Below are 19081 nucleotides of genomic sequence, written 5' to 3'. Positions count from 1 at the left end.
AGTTTTTGATCTGGTTTGCAGATACTTTATCTTGCCCTTTTGACAGGACTGGAAGAACAGAAATAGGGTAATAGTTTCCCATGTCTTTCCTCAACCCTTTCTTGGGGGGAGGTCTGACTTTGGCATACTCCAAACCATCGGGTAAGCATCCCTGTTGAAAAGACTGGTTGAATATTTTAGTTAGGGGAGGTGCTATTGTGCCACACACTGTTTTAATCAACCCCCATTTTCCACATCCTTTGTTGTGACTTTTTTTAAATCTATAAGATGTTCAGCTTTGTGATGGAATCCAATGGGATTTACTTTAGTCTGATACTTCGCTACATCAACATCTTATGAAGAATTCATTTAAACACACTTTAATATTAGATATTTCATTACTACTAACTCTTAACACCTAACAGACCACACTGCTTTTGTTTTACTTTTATGTTGTACAATGAACTTCTTGTTTGTCACTTTTATAAATATAGATTTATAATGACACACATACTCAGTAAAATGTGTGTTTTTATTATATTTAGGTTCATTGTAGAGTTTCCTCTTCTTGGCACTAGCAATTTTTATATCCTTACGTATCCATTTAAGTTTATTATTCATTTTGTTGTATGTGTATTTTCCAAGCTTTTTCTGAAACATTTATGGATGGATAGTATCATCTGATTATTATTTTACATTTCTTTCTTTATATATTCTAGATAATCACCAAGATTATCTAGTGTTCTGGCTCTGTATTTGTCTTTTGACATTACAGAGTCCTTTCCTGAAATGCTTTTGTTATTCAGCCTATCATTTCATTATATGTCCCATTCTGGATTTGATATTTCAGTCCTTTTTTTTCTACATGTGTTCTATTACAAGTATTATGTGCACATTGTTCCCTTTGATGAGTGACAGTACCTCTGGACCACAAAAGCGAGGTTAGCGGCTTTTACTACTTCATCCAGCTGCTGAAAGGTGCTGAGAATGGCTTCTGAACCCAGGCAACTGTGTCCATCATTGGTGCCAACATAAACTACAACTTGTAGCCGGCTTCACCCACTGTGTTTAGTTGGTGCTGGCAGAAACTATTTCCTTATAGGACCCTATCAACTGCCTTCGGGCTCCCAGTAACAAGCAGTCCCTCCCTATATTCAGACCAAATGAGATGACACAGTTGTAAGACATTGGATTCACTTTAAGGAGGACAGTGGTTCATGTCCTCATCTGCCTGTTCAGAGTTAGGATCCGGGGTTTCCCTAAATAGTTTAGGACAAGTGCTGGGATGTTTCCTTTGAAAAGGATATGGCCTATTACCTTCCCAATCGTTCCCCCATATGAACTGTCTCTAATGACCTAGTTGTTGATTAGATGTTGAAACCTCAATATTCCTTCCTTTTTTCTGTGTGAATGTGATGGCATGAGAGGTGCAGGGGCCATCACCCCAGAGGTCCCATTGCTGCCACAGCCCTCAGCAGCATCTTGAACCTTTTCAGTGGTAGTCACCACATATCCTGACTGTTACCAATTTTGCCTACAGTGCTAGTATCAGACAAAAATGATGTATGTAAAATATGCAAACACTTAGGAAAATTAAAAAACCAAACTCAATGTTGATAAATGAACAGTTGCACTGCTCATATCCACGTAGACAAAAGTAATAAAATGACTAAACTAAATACTTTATACGAACTCAGTACTGCTACTATCGCTGCTGCTGCTGCTGCTGCTACTACTGCTGCTGCTGGTGCTGCTGCTGCTGCTGCTGTCAACACTACCAACTGTTGTTCTGTAGTCAGCAACTTGAGTGCCACTGCAGTTCCTTTTCAAATGAGCACTCAAGCCACTGTAATTTTTGTTTGTTAGTGCCTTGTTACTATTGTTAATGGGACAGTAGAACAAAAGAGATCCTACTGTAAATTTTGAACAATAGATACTTGAATAGTAGTAGTAACAATGGACAAGGTTAAATTTAAATGTATTATGTTATTATCTACAACAACCTTCAGATACAATTTTTATTCAATTAGTATGAAGTTCAAGACAACAGAGGAGTTGCCTAAGTCAAAAGTTAAATGAAGTCATTGGATACGACAAGGACTAAATATATGTTTAGTCTCTTTGTTTGGATACTAAGAAACACAGTCGATGTAGTAAGTATACTATAGAGAATGCTACTGTATCAATGGCAGTAGTTATGAAATAAATGATGTAGTGAAATAAAATCCCAGCATTAGCCTAATGGCCATGAATAATGACAGAGAATGTAGAGGTGGCAAATTGTGGAAGGGTTGATGCTATGGGACTGACTTGAAGTGTTGGAAGTGGACATGCTGCAGCCTTTATATAAACTGATTAGCAAGAACTATTAGTATTACATTAGTTATTATCTCACATTTTGTCCGCAGCTCGTGGGGCTAGCATTGCTGCCTCTGGATCACGAGGTCCTGGGTTTGATTTCTGGCCGGGTTGGGGATTTTCTCTACCCGGGGACTGGGTGTTTGTGTTGTCCTCATCATTTCATCATAATCATTTGTGAGAATGACTAGATTATATTGTGAAAAGAAAACGAAGTGTGTAAAAATTGGACTTTGTGCGGGCGCTGATGACCGCGCAGTCTTTATCATCATTTCACATTTCATATAAGGCGGGGGCTGTATATTTTTAGTGATTGAATTGTCGCTTCATGACACTCATCCTCTCTTCACAGGTCCAAGTCTGCCATTATCTCTTTCCTTCTTTGCAATCTCCACAGGTCTGCTGTGTGTCTTGCTTTACTAGCACTCCTGCAAGAAAGAATGTGGTGGAGAAATTGACACAGTTTAGGGGATGTTCCTAAAATGAATCTTCACAGTGCACTGTGCCCTGATATGAAACCGGTAAAGCCCCCACTTTGAATCCTGCTCTTGCATGCTATTATGATCTGTTGGGAAGTTTCCTTAGCTCCTCTAAATCACTCAGGGTGAGTGCCTGGATGGTTCCTCACATGAAGCTACGGCCAGTTATTTCCAGTTACTTTACTGATCTACAATACCTTTGATGATCTAGCTACCAACTGGCTATTAAGCTCTAATCATATTTGCTTTGTTTGTGATATTGCTGTCCAGAATAAAGTATCAGTGATGTATGGATTCTGATTCAAGTGTTTTGGTAGAGAGTACTACAAAAGCATACCTTCAGTGTCACAACACTTTACACTGCTAAAAAGCCGACATTTTTGTGTGCTGTTAACGTAATTGTATTAGTGAAACTTGAATTGTTTATTCACATCACTCATAGCAAATTCTTTTATAAATTTTATTATTCTCTGATTGTTCTATAATAATTTTGGAATTTTTCACAAATGTGAGTGTATGTTCAATCTGATTCCCCAAAGTATATACTCAATCTGACTCCCCAAAGTGATGTTATTGCATCTACTGTTGTGAAGTATTCATGTGTTTAATCATATCCATTGCTTTTTAAGGAATCGGCTGTGTTACGAAGGCAGTAGTTGAAACAGTTATTTTGATTGATTGACATTTACGATGATGTTAACGTATTTTTACTGCTTAATTCAAAACCTGTTTAGTGTTAAAAGCAAATTTATTTGTAGGTGAAGGTCCATCTCCAGAAGAAATTCTGTCTGCTCTTATAATTGATGACACAAAAATTGCTTTAAAATCAGGCTATGGCAAATATCTAACTGCCTGTAAAGATGGAAAAGTGACTGGACGATCAGCTGCATGCGGACCTATGGAGCAGTGGGAACCAATTTTTCAGGTGCTGTGTAACGTAATGGACAAATCTCATTACATAAATATGCTGAATTATTAAGAATACATTGACACGCAAACAAAAATTTACACTGAACAGCCAAAACATTATGACCACTGCCCACCATGACATTGGATGCCACATGGTAGCAATGTGGGCACATGACGTGGTAACAAAAGTACGTAAGCAGAGCGGACATGGATGGGGATGACCATTGCGAAGATATGGGCTGCAAATGGGGAAACCCATTGAGATAAGCAGCTTTGACAAAGGGCATATTATTATTACACACCGCCTGTGACTGAGTCTCTCAAAATCGGTGAAGCTGGTCGAATGTTCACATACTACTGTTGTGAGCATTTAAGGGAAGAGGTAGAAGAAAAGTGAAACTACCACTAGGCACTAAATGGTTGGATGTCCAAAACTCTTCACTGAATGTGGGGTTCGGAGGCTTGTCTGCTCTGTGAAGTAGGAGAGATGGTGATCTGTAGTATCTTTACCGAAAGAGTATAATACTGATGCACACGCAACTGTTTTGGAGCACACCGTTCATTGTATAGTGTTGAACAGACTGTGTTCACATGTTGAACCATGATCATCATCAGTTAAGATTGCAGTGGGTGTGGGACCATTGGGATTCGACAGTCTATCAGTGAAAACGTCAGCTCTTCGAGTGAACCACATTTTTGATACACTAGGTCACTAGTCATCTCCACAAATGCCTCGAAACGTGAAGAGTGCCATGTACGCAGGCTGGTGGAGTCAGTAATATGCTGCAGGAGACATTTTCTTGCTTTTGCATGGGACCTGTGATAATAATCAAGACAGCGATGTCATCTTTCAGCAGGTACAATTATCTGTGTCTTGGAGCCAGAATCGTGCCACAGTAGTTTGTGGAGCATTATAGTGAACTCACATTGATGTCTCGGCAACCATATTCACCTGATGTAAATCCTGGGGAACCTATCCGTGTCGCTATCAGGCACCATTACTGCGTATGCAAATCAGCGGCCCATTATTTATGCAAATTACATGACCTGTGTGTACACATCTAAGGTCCCATACTTCCACAAACCTACCAACGAACTGTCGGATCCCTGATATGCAGAATCATTTATGTATTTTGTTCCGAAGATGAACAAACAAGCTATTAAGCAGATGGTCATAATGTTTTTGCTCATCGGTATATAATTTACTTTATAATTTGGGACAACACTTTCACCATCTCTTACAATTTACTTTTGGACAGTTCCTGCTTGTTAAGTCGCAAGCAAATTTTCAGTGTTATTAAGTGTTTTATTAAGAATCAATTTGTTAAAAGACTTCCTACAAATACTCTGAAAGAACTGAGAGAAATATATATTTCATCACATACAAATTCAAAAATTGCCTTTAAATTTAGATTTCTTCACCTCTTTTTGTATGAGGCTGTTAGTAAGTAATGTTCTCTCTCTTTTCATAAGAGAATTCAGTAAGGTCAGAACTTACATGTCAAAGTGTTAATGTAAACAGATGTATAATTTGTTTGATGAAATCTCTAGCATTAGAATAATTCATAAATGCTTCTCTTTGAAGAAAGTAGCTTTTTATAATAACTGTTGATTTTAATGTTTCACAAAAGACAAAATTCTACTATCAGTTTAGAACAGAATGAACAATGACAGTTGAAGTAAAGATAAATTTCACTAGTTTTCCATGGCACAGTTAAGAGGGCGTGTCTTGTGAAAGAAAGAAAAAAATGAAACCAACATTCTGTATTTATTTGCGATTGTGGGACCTAAGTAAGTCAGACTAGAACACCAAACATTACAGAAGAAAGACTAAAAATTTAATTAGCTCTGAATGTGATTGCAATAATAAATTGCTCATAAGAAAATGCAGATAATGTGCATGATGAACATGGTATTGGATTAAGTAAACTTAGTATCTGTGTCACAGCAGTGATGAAAAGATAATTTTTTCCCCTTTTATAATGTTAATGTCTGTAGCCATTGCATGCTTTGTGAATAAGTTTACGGTCTTTGTAGTTAATATGAATGTGTAAGATACTAATATGCACCATGAACTTAATCATGCTCATACAATTCTTATATTTGTAGGATGGAAAGACAGCACTTCTTGGATATTCTGGTTGCTTTATGAGTGTATCAGAGGATGACATGCTCATGGCTGTGAATCGTGTTGTTGGGCCTAATGAGGTTTTGCAAATTCGTTCTTGTGCAGTCCAAGAAGCTCCAAAAACTTCAAGTTTGCCTGCAGAAGAGGAAGGAAATGTTAAACAAGTAGAAATCAATTTTGTGTAAGTGAAGTTATAAGAAATATTTCATACGCCACTTTTCCAGTCAGGGGAGCTCATTATTATTCAGATTATAATAAACATGGTTATCTCGGAAAAAATTAGACACTTACCAATTATTTAAGATTGTTGTTGTTGTGGTCTTCAGTCTTGAGACTGGTTTGATGCAGCTCTCCATGCTACTCTATCCTGTACAAGCTTCTTCATCTCCCAGTACCTACTGCAACCTACATCCTTCGGAATCTGCTTAGTGTATTCATCTCTTGGTCTCCCTCTTCGATTTTTACCCTCCACACTGTCCTCCAATACTAAATTGGTAATCCCTTGATGCCTCAGAACATGTCCTACCAAATGATCCCTTCTTCTAGTCAAGTTGTACCACAAACTCCTCTTCTCCCCAATTCTATTCAACACCTCCTCATTAGTTATGTGATCTACCCATCTAATCTTCGGCATTCTTCTGTAGCACCACATTTCAAAAGCTTCTATTCTCTTCTTGTCCAAACTATTTATCGTCGATGTTTCACTTCCATACATGGCTACACTCCATACAAATACTTTCAGAAACGACTTCCTTACACTTAAATCTATACTCATTGTTAACAAATTTCTCTTCTTCAGAAACACTTTCCTACCCATTGCCAGTCTACATTTTATATCCTCTCTACTTCGACCATCATCAGTTATTTTGCTCCTCAAATAGCAAAACTCCTTTATGACTTTAAGTGTCTCATTTCCTAATCTAATTCCCTCAGCATCACCTGACTTAATTCAATTACATTTCATTGTCCTCATTTTGCTTTTGTTGATGTTCATCTTATATCCTCCTTTCAAGACACTGTCCATTCCGTTCAACTGCTCTTCCAAGTCCTTTGCTGTCTGTGAGAGAATTACAATGTCATTGGCGAACTTCAAAGTTTTTATTTCTTCTCTATGGATTTTAATACCTACTCTGAGTTTTACTTTTGTTTCCTTTACTGCTTGCTCAATATACAGATTGAATAACATCGGGGAGAGGCTACAACCCTGTCTCACTCCTTTCCCAACCACTGCTTCACTTTCATGTCCCTCAACTCTTATAACTGCCAACTGGTTTCTGTACAAATTGTAAATAGCCTTTCGCTCCTTGTATTTTACCCCTGCCACCTTCAGAATTTGAAAGAGAGTATTCCAGTTAACGTTGTCAAAAGGTTTCTCTAAGTCTACAAATATTAGAAACGTAAGTTTTGCCTTGCCTTAATCTATCTTCTAAGATAAGTCGTAGGCTCAGTATTGCCTCACGTGTTCCAATATTTCTATGGAATCCAAACTGATCTTCCCCGAGGTCCACTTCTACCAGTTTTTCCATTCGTCTGTAAAGAATTCGTGTTAGTATTTTGCAGCTGTGACTTATTAAATTGATAGTTCGGTAATTTCCACATCTGTCAACACCTGCTTTCTTTGGGTTTGGCATTATTATATTCTTCTTGAAGTCTGAGGGTATTTCGCCTGTCTCATACATCTTGCTCACCAGATGGTAGAGTTTTGTGATGAATGGCTCTCCCAAGGCCATCAGTAGTTCTAATGGAATGTTGTCTACTCCCGGGACCTTCTTTCGACTCAGGTCTTTCAGTGCTCTGTCAAACTCTTCACGCAGTATCTTATCTCCCATTTCATCTTCATCTACATCTTCTTCCATTTCCATAATATTGTCCTCAAGTACATCGCCCTTGTATAAACCCTCTATATACTCCTTCCACCTTTCTGCCTTCCCTTCTTTGCTTAGAACTGGGTTGCCATCTGAGCTCTTGATATTCATACAAGTCGTTCTCTTATCTCCAAAGGTCTCTTTAATTTTCCTGTAGGCAGTATCTATCTTACCCCTAGTGAGACAAGCCTCTACATCCTTACATTTGTCCTCTAGCCATCCCTGCTTACCCATTTTGCACTTCCTGTCGATCTCATTTTTGAGACGTTTGTATTCCTTTTTGCCTGCTTCATTTACTGCATTTTTATATTTTCTCCTGTTATCAATTAAATTCAATATTTCTTCTGTTACCCAAGGATTTCTACTAGCCCTCTTCTTTTTACCTACTTGATCCTCTGCTGCCTTCACTACTTCATCCCTCAAAGCTACCCATTCTTCTTCTACTGTATTTCTTTCCCCCATTCCTGTCAATGGTTCCCTTATGCTCTCCCTGAAACTCTGTACAACCTCTGGTTCTTTCAGTTTATCCAGGTCCCATCTCCTTAAATTCCCACCTTTTTGCAGTTTCTTCAGTTTCAATCTGCAGTTCATAACCAATAGATTGTGGTCAGAATCCACATCTGCCCCTGGAAATGTCTTACAATTTAAAACCTGGTTTCTAAATCTCTGTCTTACCATTATATAATCTATCTGATACCTTTTAGTATCTCCAGGAGTCTTCCAGGTATACAACCTTCTTTTATGATTCTTGAACCAAGTGTTAGCTATGATTAAGTTATGCTCTGTGCAAAATTCTACAAGCCGGCTTCCTCTTTCATTTCTTCCCCCCAATCCATATTCACCTACTACATTTCCTTCTCTCCTTTTTCCTAGAATCGATTTCCAGTCACCCATGACTAGTAAATTCTAGTCTCTCTTCACTATCTTAGTAATTTGTTTTGTCTCATCATACATTTCGTCAATTTCTTCGTCATCTGCAGAGCTAGTTGGCATATAAACTTGTACTGCTGTAGTAGGCGTGGGCTTCATGTGTATCTAGGCCACAATAATGCGCTCACTATGCTGTTTGTAGTAGCTTACCCGCACTCCTATTTTTTATTCATTATTAAACCTACTCCTGCATTATCCCTATTTGATTTTGTATTTATAACCCTGTATTCACCTGACCAAAAATCTTGTTCCTCCTGCCACCGAACTTCACTAATTCCCACCATATCTAACATTAATGTATACATTTCCCTTTTTAAATTTTCTAACCTACCTGCCCAATTAAGGGATCTGACATTCTACGCTCCGATCCGTAGAACACCAGTTTTCTTTCTCATGATGACAACGTCCGCTTGAGTAGTCCCTGCCTGGAGATCGGAATGGGGGACTATTTTACCTCCGGAATATTTTACCCAGGAGGATGCAATCATCATTTAACCATACAGTAAAGCTGCATGTCCTCAGGAAAAATTGCAGCAGTAGTTTCCCCTTGCTTTCAGCCGTTCACAGTACCAGCACAGCAAGGTCGTTTTGGTTAGTGTTACAAGGCCAGATCAGTCAGTCATCCAGACTGTTGACCCTACAACTACTGAAAAGACTGCTGCCCCTCTTCAGGAACCACATGTTTGTCTGGCCTCTCAACAGATACCCCTCCGTTGTGGTTGCACCACCTACGGTACGGCTATCTGTATCGCTGAGGCACGCAAGCCTCCCCACCAACGGCAAGGTCCACCATGATTCATGGGGGGGGGGGGGGGGGGGGAGGGGAGGGGGGTTATTTAAGATTATGTGGGAATACAGTACAGAAAGATACATTATTTTATCTTCGAACGTTGCTGAATGATTCACATTCCTTTTTTTTGTATAGTAGTCACATACAAAGGCAGGTTATTCACCTAACACGTTATGGGCTCTGTGCTGTCTGGAGTTCTGCAGCCACATTGCTTGGATTTTCAGGAGAAAGTAGTTTTTTGATATGCCCTCACATCATATGACATAGGCCATTGAACAAAACGTTTGGACAACCAGATTTTCCTAAAGTCTGACAGTTATTCTTTTGAATTAAGGTTAGCAGTAACTTAACTGACTTGGTACTGTTATTGTGACACTGTTTTAACCCTTTGTTGCCTGACGGTACTCAAAAGTACCAGTAAGCTTTGACTCTCATTATTTTATCGTGGTGCAGTTTCGTGATCTGAGAGCCTGTCGGTACGTAACAGTAACTCTGCTCTACTGTTTCATAGATGTTATTGTGAAATACATAGACCTCTCTGGCGGTCAGAGCTTGAAATTGTTTTTCGCGCACTGCTGTGAAGACAGAAGATCTTCTTTGTTTTCTTATAATAGTTTGAAGCATTACGTTACATGTGAATGAGATAAAGTGGAAAATATAAGGCGGACTTATTAGTACCGTCAGGTTGTGTGAACACTTTATTGTAGCAACAATGCGTTACCTCTCACTAGTTGTTCTGTCCACTTTTTCTCACATAGAAATCAGTAAATACATTTGCCTGTGGAAAAATTAGAACACACAGGAAAGGTTTGCCAGGCAATTTACCTAAAGAAAAATGTCTAAATCAAATCACAGTGAGTCATCTTTAGACCTAACAGTATTTCAATGGAAGGAAAATAAAGTAGTGTATTTTGCCTCAAGCTTCCATGGCACTGAACAGAGCGTAGTGACAAGAAAACAGAAATATGGAACTAGTATGACTATACCATGTCCAGTTATTGTATGTGATTACAATAAAAACATGGGTGGTGTGGATCATGCAGACAGATTACGTTCAACTTATGGTCTTGACAAGCAATCAAAGAAATGGTGGCACCGTCTCTTCTGGGGAGCAATAGAAATTGCTTTTGTCAATGCTTATGTCATTTTCAGTGATCTACATGGGGCACTGCCACTGCTGGAATTCAGGCGTGCTGTGGCACTAGGGCGAATGAATGAACAGCAAGTGCCAAATCTCAAAAAGAAAAACTCTGGTAAAGATGAAATAACTCTCCCAAAGAGAAGGAAGGATAACTTTTCTGTTCCAAAGGATGTACGTCTTGGCAACAGAGGAAACCATTTTGTAGTGTTCAGTTGTAAAAGAGGACGATGCGAAATGTGTGCGAAAAATAAAATTCAGTCGAGACCACATTCACAATGTAGTACATGTAAAGTGTACTTGTGCTGCAATGAGAAAAAGAACTGTTTCCTACAATTTCATGAGGTATCACTAAATATGTGATATGTATATACTGTCAAAAATGTATAGCTAAGTTACTATGTATTGTGAAGTTGATCTAGAATAAATTTATGTGAAATTTAAAAAAAAAATTCAGAAATATCATATTTCTGTTAATTAATTTTCTAATATAAAAATATTTAATATTTATGTGGAATAAAGTACAACTTATAAAAATTGGAGCGTTTTTCTGCGCCTGTTGTGATTCTGTCCATGGAGTCTGACGGTACTTCAGAGTACCAGGAGAGAAAAAAGTTGTGAAAAATAAAATAAAATTTTACAAAAAATCCTACCGTCATTTGAGGCCACAATAGCATAAATTCTGCAAAGAAAATGTTAAAAAGTAAATTTTTATTCTTATGTCAGGAAACAAAGGGTTAAGTTCCTGCCAATAATTTTGAGTTCAGCTACAGTGATGCTGTACAGTATGTTTGTCTACCATGACTGAATGGAATACTGTAAAGTTTCCATGCCTGCCTTAATTTTTAACCTGTTCAGCTATGCTACTCACTTCTGCCAGATGTCACACTGTGAAGTTTCCAGCTTCCGCTCAGGCTTTACCAAATGGTGTGTCACAAAGTTTTACTGTGTGGCATGGTCTACAGAGAATGTCACAATAATGTGTTCTATCCAGAGGCCTAAACTTTGTAATACTTAGTGAAACAGTACATAATTGCCAATTTGTAGATGGCTATGATTGAAAATTGATTTCTTTTCTTTATTTGTTTTATTTGCCAACAGTCACTGGTTTTGTGTTTACAATTACCAGTTGTAGTGGTGCAATCATCAGGATGTAAAGTGTTCATATTTGTAGCTGATTCACACTTCAGTTTGGGCATGAAATATACTTACTTCTTCTGGGATGTAAATGATGTATTGCAAAAACCATCTGGAATTGCCAATATTTGTCTTTCATGTAAAACTTATTATGGGAATACAGTGGAATCTCATTGCCATGTTTTTGAAAGGACCACAGATTTTGAACGTGATAAGTGGGAAACATTCTGTGGAAAAATACCTAATTTGGTAATTATTCGACTTTTTTGTCAGTGAAAAAGTGGGATTAAGGGTGCCATCTTTGGCGTAATATGGTATAACATCACAAGTCCTGACAAGCTATGTCAATACATTATGTTCAAAATGTGCCTTTTTGAGATCAAATTTGGAGTGTCAAACCCAGAAAATCTCAAAATTGCGTGTTAGTACATAAAAAGTGAAAATGTATTAAACTTGGCTACATTGGCTAAATCCAATACATCTGATGTGTACACTTCTACCATCAGCCAACTGTAATGCAAGAGTCATGTGATGTGAGAGCAATAACCTCTTACATCCAAAATGTGAACCTGGTATGTGAAATAGAAAAAATAAAATTATGCTAAAAATAACATATAGTGTGTAGGTCTGCCTTCACAGACTTTTGAAAAACATATCAATAGTTGACTGTTTCTTTTGTCCTGATTTTAATATTATACTGCCCATCTAAGTTAACATGTTCATCACTTCTTTGTTGACTTCCAAACTCAGAAACATAATGCTTAACTGTGGCCATTGCTTCAGCAGTTTTTGACATTGTAGGAATCAATATACACTCCTGGAAATGGAAAAAAGAACACATTGACACCGGTGTGTCAGACCCACCATACTTGCTCCGGACACTGCGAGAGGGCTGTACAAGCAATGATCACACGCACGGCACAGCGGACACACCAGGAACTGCGGTGTTGGCCGTCGAATGGTGCTAGCTGCGCAGCATTTGTGCACCGCCGCCGTCAGTGTCAGCCAGTTTGCCGTGGCATATGGAGCTCCATCGCAGTCTTTAACACTGGTAACATGCCGCGACAGCGTGGACGTGAACCGTATGTGCAGTTGACGGACTTTGAGCGAGGGCGTATAGTGGGCATGCGGGAGGCCGGGTGGACGTACCGCCGAATTGCTCAACACGTGGGGCGTGAGGTCTCCACAGTACATCGATGTTGTCGCCAGTGGTCGGCGGAAGGTGCACGTGCCCGTCGACCTGGGACCGGACCGCAGCGACGCATGGATGCACGCCAAGACCGTAGGATCCTACGCAGTGCCGTAGGGGACCGCACCGCCACTTCCAAGCAAATTACGGACACTATTGCTCCTGGGGTATCGGCAAGGACCATTCGCAACCGTCTCCATGAAGCTGGGCTACGGTCCCGCACACCTTTAGGCCGTCTTCCGCTCACGCCCCAACATCGTGCAGCCCGCCTCCAGTGGTATCGCGACAGGCGTGAATGGAGGGACGAATGGAGACGTGTCGTCTTCAGCGATGAGAGTCGCTTCTGCCTTGGTGCCAATGATGGTCGTATGCGTGTTTGGCGCCGTGCAGGTGAGCGCCACAATCAGGACTGCATACGACCGAGGCACACAGGGCCAACACCCGGCATCATGGTGTGGGGAGCGATCTCCTACACTGGCCGTACACCACTGGTGATCGTCGAGGGGACACTGAATAGTGCAAGGTACATCCAAACCGTCATCGAACCCATCGTTCTACCATTCCTAGACCGGCAAGGGAACTTGCTGTTCCAACAGGACAATGCACGTCCGCTTGTATCCCGTGCCACCCAACGTGCTCTAGAAGGTGTAAGTCAACTACCCTGGCCAGCACGATCTCCGGATCTGTCCCCCATTGAGCATGTTTGGGACTGGATGAAGCGTCGTCTCACGCGGTCTGCACGTCCAGCACGAACGCTGGTCCAACTGAGGCGCCAGGTGGAAATGGCATAGCAAGCCGTTTCACAGGACTACATCCAGCATCTCTACGATCGTCTCCATGGGAGAATAGCAGCCTGCATTGCTGCGAAAGGTGGGTATACACTGTACTAGTGCCGACATTGTGCATGCTCTGTTGCCTGTGTCTATGTGCCTGTGGTTCTGTCAGTGTGATCATGTGATGTATCTGACCCCAGGAATGTGTCAATAAAGTTTCCCCTTCCTGGGACAATGAATTCACGGTGTTCTTATTTCAATTCCAGGAGTGTAGGTTCTGGTTCATCCTTGTCTTCACTTTCTTCTTGTTTTTCTGTCATCAGTTCCTGTAAGACTTCATCAGTTGTTATGGTTTGAAAGACAGCATCACCTTCCTCACAGTCACTATATTCATTGAAGCTAAGGCAGTAAGAGTTTTCTTCTTGCCCTATTATTTGTTGCCATTGTTCAGCAGCAATTACTCCATTTTGTACTGTTATGTCTTCTGTGGGTATCTGATGAAAGCCAACCTTCTTGAAGCAGTTTGAGATTGTGCTTTTCTGCATGGAATCCCTGGCACTTCTCGCAAATTTCATCATAGAATGAAGACAAGCTGGCCTCTTCTGCACAACAATGTTCCTTTATTTTTGAGTAAGGATTTCATAATGTGTTCTTCAGGTGGCTGAAGGTGACTAGTACAGTGGGGAGGGAAAAACACTGAATTTTTACTATGTAAATATGGCATTTCTTGGGGATGCACTGTGCAGTAGCCACCAGAAAGATCGCGGGAGACGCACATCGGCACAGCACGTCACGGACGGTAGTTGCCGCAAATAGAGTCCCGTCCACCAGAGGGCACGCGAGAATTCGGCCGCGACCTCTGCCAGCGGAACAACAACAACAACAACTCAGGCAGCACGGGCCGTGCCCGGTCAGTTCACATCGGGCATGCCTATGAGACAGTTCTCGGTCTACTCTGAAGTGGGACGGAAAACGTGAACCGTGTTACTACACAATTGGCGACGAGTAGGGTCGTTCTTTCGCGTGTTGCGTCGTTGTTCCAGTTTCGCGGCATATCCGCGGCATGAAGGATTTAGTGCGGGTTTTGGTTGAGCAGCAGACGGAGCTCATGGCCACCATGAAACAAGTGCTTCCGGCGTTGCTCTCCACGCCGTCTGCTCCAGCGCCGTTCCCTCCTCCCTTTCCCCCGTATGACGAGACGGCGGAGGATTGGGACGCGTATGAACATCGCCTTCAGCAGCATTTCCAGGCATTTCATGTTGCCGATGCGGAGGTATGTCGTGCTCGTTTCTTGTCCTGGATATCTCCCTCGCTGTATCAAGTTTTGCGGCAGCTAGCGCCGTTGCAGGAACCCTCGTCCTTGTCTTTTGACGCATTGTGTTCATTACTGTCTTCATATTATCGCTGCCGCACGGCATGTTGTGGCGGCTAGGGTCGAGTTCTATCAATGCAAGAAACAGCCCTATCAGTCTTACCGGGCGTGGGCCGCTACCCTGCACGGTCTTAGTCGCAAGTGTCATTTTGTCACAGAACAGACGCGAGAGTCGTATGCCCACGTTATGGTGCGCGACGTCATTGTTCGTTCGGCCCCTGATAGGGAGGTCCGGCAACGGGCCCTGCAGTTAGAAGACCCTTCCCTCGAGGATGTCCTGTCCATTGCTCAATCATATGAAGTCTCTCATGCCGCCGGTCAGCAGTTGGAAGCGTGGTGTGACGTCGCGGCGGTTCAGGGCAGCACGGCCGCGTCCACTGCGTCCGGGGTGGACGACGTGCGAGCGGTACAATCCGGCCGTTACGGCCGCTCCCGCACGGCACGTAAACAGAGTTCCGGCCGCCGGCCCCTGTTACCGTCCTGTGCGTCTTGTTATATACATCACGATCGGTCGGAGTGCCCCCAGCGTTGGGCCGTTTGTCGCAAATGTAATAAAAAAGGACACATTGCTAAAGTTTGCCGCTCAGCCTCAAAAGAATCGAAGGAAGCAGTTACAGAGGACATGGACGTTGACATTCAGGAAGTTTCATCGGGCCAGGCTCCCGACGCATCGGCCCACAAACTCTTTATCGAGGTGTCAGTCCGGTCGCACCGATACGGGTGCGGCGGTTTCTTTGTTGAATGCACAAACTTACTCCGACCTTGGGTCGCCCCCGTTGGCGCCAGTTTACCGGCGTCTACGCGGTTATGGTAAACAGTTCACTCCCCTACTGGGTCAATTCACTACCGACATGACTTACAAATCAGTCACTCGGCCTATTACTTTTATTGTTGTCAGTGATGCGAGCTCTGCTAACCTTTTTGGCTTGGATGCCTTTCAAGCTTTCGGGTTTTCTATCACTGACACCATACAGTTGGTCTCCGAAGACGTTCCCTATCAATCATTAGAATCTTTGATCTCTGACTTTCCGGATATCTTTGAGGAGGGCCTGGGGCGTGTTTCAGACTTTGAAGCTCACTTAACGTTTAAGGCGTCGGCTCGCCCGCGTTTTCTACACGCGAGGCAGATCCCCTTGGCTCTCCGCCCTCAGGTGAAAGAAGAGCTAGACCGGCTGACAGCCCTAGGTGTCGTTCTTCCCATTTCTCCTAGTGTGTAGGCTTCACCCCTCGTTATTGTCAGGAAACCCTCGGGAAAATTACGTCTTTGTGGCGATTTCAAGGCCACCATTAATTCCCAATTGGTGGTGGACACCTATCCTTTGCCTCGTGCTGATGCATTGTTCTCCGCCTTAGCGGGAGGCCAATATTTTTCGAAAATCTATCTTTTGGAGGCTTATCATCAGATACCTCTTGATGAGGACTCCAAACGGCTGGCGGTTGTCAACACCCCGTTTGACCTTTACCAATACCAGCGTTTGGCCTTCGGAATATCCAGTGTCCTGGCGATATTCCAGCGTTATCTTGAGCATGTCACGTCAACAATCCCTCATTGTATTAATAACCTGGACGACATAATTGTCACGGGCCGCAGCACGAAGGAACACATGCACAACCTTCGCACCCTCTTTCTCAAATTCAGGTCCGTGGGCTTGCGTTGCAACCTGCGTAAGTCAAACTTCTTCCAACCGTCCATTGAGTATGTGGGCTACACCATCTCTCAGCACGGCGTCCAGCCGCTAGGAAGTTTGGTCCAAGGTATCGTCGACCTTCCGCGGCCCGCTTCGCTGAAGGAGTTACAGGCTTTTTTAGGCAAGATTGCCTATTACCACCGGTTCATTCCCAGGGCTTCCACCATCGCCCACCCCCTGTACTGCCTTCTGCGCAAGGGTGTTCCTTTTGATTGGTCGCCTGCATGCGAGTGAGCGTTCACCTCGTTGAAAGGCCTCCTCACGTCAGCGCCGTGTTTGGCTACTTTTGACCCCCATAAGCCGTTGGTCCTGGCTACAGATGCTTCGCAGTATGGGGTAGGGGCGGTCCTGGCCCATCGCAACTCAGATGGTTCCGAGCAGCCACTGGCGTTTGCGTCTAAAACTCTTAGTCCCGCACAGGCCCATTACTCCCAGGTGGAAAAAGAGGCTTTGGCCATTGTCTATGCTGTTACCAAGTTTCACCCTTTCTTGTATGGCACGAAGTTTCAGTTAATCACTGACCATAAGCCGCTAATATCGTTATTTGGCCCCACCTCTCAGATTCCGGATAGGGCAGCGCACAGACTACAGAGCTGGGCCTTGTTCCTCTCTAAGTACCATTATGACATTCATTTTCGCCCTACCGGACAGCATGCCAACGCAGACGCTCTTTCCCGTCTTCCGGTAGGCCCGGATCCTAAGTTCGATCGAGAGGAGATTATGTGTTTTCAATTGAATGTGGCATCCCGCCAAGCGGTTGATGGCTTCCCGATCACTAGTTCTAGAGTCGCCAGGGAAACGGCAGCTTACCCGGTTCTCCGGCAAGTGGTTCGCCTCATTCAGCAGGGGTGGTCATCCCGACCTCCAGGCCGGGCCTCAGACCCTCTTCGTAATTATTTTGTTCTGCGAGACCGCCTCTCTGTCTTGGAAGGAGTTCTCCTTCTGGCTACCGATGATACAGCTCCTTGCGTGGTTGTTCCTGCGAGTTTGCGAAGGGAAGTCCTCATGTTGTTACATGAGGGGCACTGGGGTGTTTCCCGTACTAAAACCTTGGCTCGCAGACATGTGTACTGGCCCGGTATTGAAAGAGAAATTGAGCACTTGGTGGCCGCCTGTTCCCAGTGTGCGAGCCAACAGGCATCTCCCAGGTCAGCGTTCTCTGCATGGCCTCCTGCAACCCAGGCATGGGAACGTGTTCACATTGATTTTGTGGGCCCGTTTCTCAATGGCTTTTGGCTCATTGTCATTGATGCTTATTCCCGATTTCCATATGTGGTTCGCTGCTGCTCAACCACTTCAGAGGTTGTAATCCAGGCACTAGCTAAAATCTTTTCTGTGGAAGGTCTGCCAGTCACCCTGGTCTCGGACAATGGACCTCAGTTTATGTCGCAGACCTTCCAGGATTTTTGTAGGCGCTTCGGTATTCGGCATGTTTGCTCTCCCCCCTTTCATCCACAATCGAATGGGGAAGCCGAGCGCATGGTGCGCACGTTTAAGACACAGATGAAAAAGTGTTGTTGTTGTTGTTGTTGTGGTCCTCAGTCCTGAGACTGGTTTGATGCAGCTCTCCATGCTACTCTATCCTGTGCAAGCTTCTTCATCTCCCAGTACCTACTGCAACTTACATCCTTCTGAATCTGCTTAGCGTATTGATCTCTTGGTCTCCCTCTACGATTTTTACCCTCCACGCTGCCCTCCAATGCTAAATTTGTGATCCCTTGATGCCTCAAAACATGTCCTACCAACCGATCCCTTCTTCTAGTCAAGTTGTGCCACAAACTTCTCTTCCCCCCAATCCTATTTAATACCTCCTCATTAGTTACGTGATCTACCCACCTTATCTTCAGCATTCTTCTGTAGCACCACATTTCGAAAGCTTCTATTCTCTTCTTGTCCAAACTGGTTATCGTCCATGTTTCACTTCCATACATGGCTACACTCCATACAAACTTTCAGAAATGACTTCCTGACACTTAAATCTATAATCGATGTTAACAAATTTCTCTTCTTCAGAAAAGATTTCCTTGCCATTGCCAGTCTACATTTTATATCCTCTCTACTTCGACCATCATCAGTTATTTTACTCCCTAAATAGCAAAACTCCTTTATGACTTTAAGTGTCTCATTTCCTAATCTAATCCCCTCAGCATCACCCGATTTAATTTGACTACATTCCATTATCCTCGTTTTGCTTTTGTTGATGTTCATCTTATATCCTCCTTTCAAGACACTGTCCATTCCGTTCAACTGCTCTTCCAAGTCCTTTGCTGTCTCTGACAGAATTACAATGTCATTGGCGAACCTCAAAGATTTTACTTCTTCTCCATGAATTTTAATACCTACTCC

The 19081-nt window shown here is 42.7% G+C and overlaps 1 protein-coding gene across 1 annotated transcript in view; it reads left to right on the top strand.

The window, feature by feature from the left end:
• Nucleotides 1–19081, top strand: part of LOC126248258 (protein FRG1 homolog) — a 53375-nt gene that overhangs the window by 21396 nt on the left and 12898 nt on the right. The window contains exons 4-5 of the mRNA XM_049949108.1: nt 3575–3741; nt 5835–6034. Of these exons, the coding sequence (XP_049805065.1) occupies nt 3575–3741; nt 5835–6034 (367 nt within the window). The remainder of the gene's footprint in view (nt 1–3574; nt 3742–5834; nt 6035–19081) is intronic.

Source organism: Schistocerca nitens, chromosome 3 (genome assembly GCF_023898315.1).
Source record: "Schistocerca nitens isolate TAMUIC-IGC-003100 chromosome 3, iqSchNite1.1, whole genome shotgun sequence".
Classification (NCBI taxonomy): Eukaryota; Metazoa; Arthropoda; class Insecta; order Orthoptera; family Acrididae; genus Schistocerca; species Schistocerca nitens.
The sequence above is the reverse complement of the archived record's forward strand: the minus strand, read 5'-3'. Positions and strand labels throughout refer to the sequence as shown.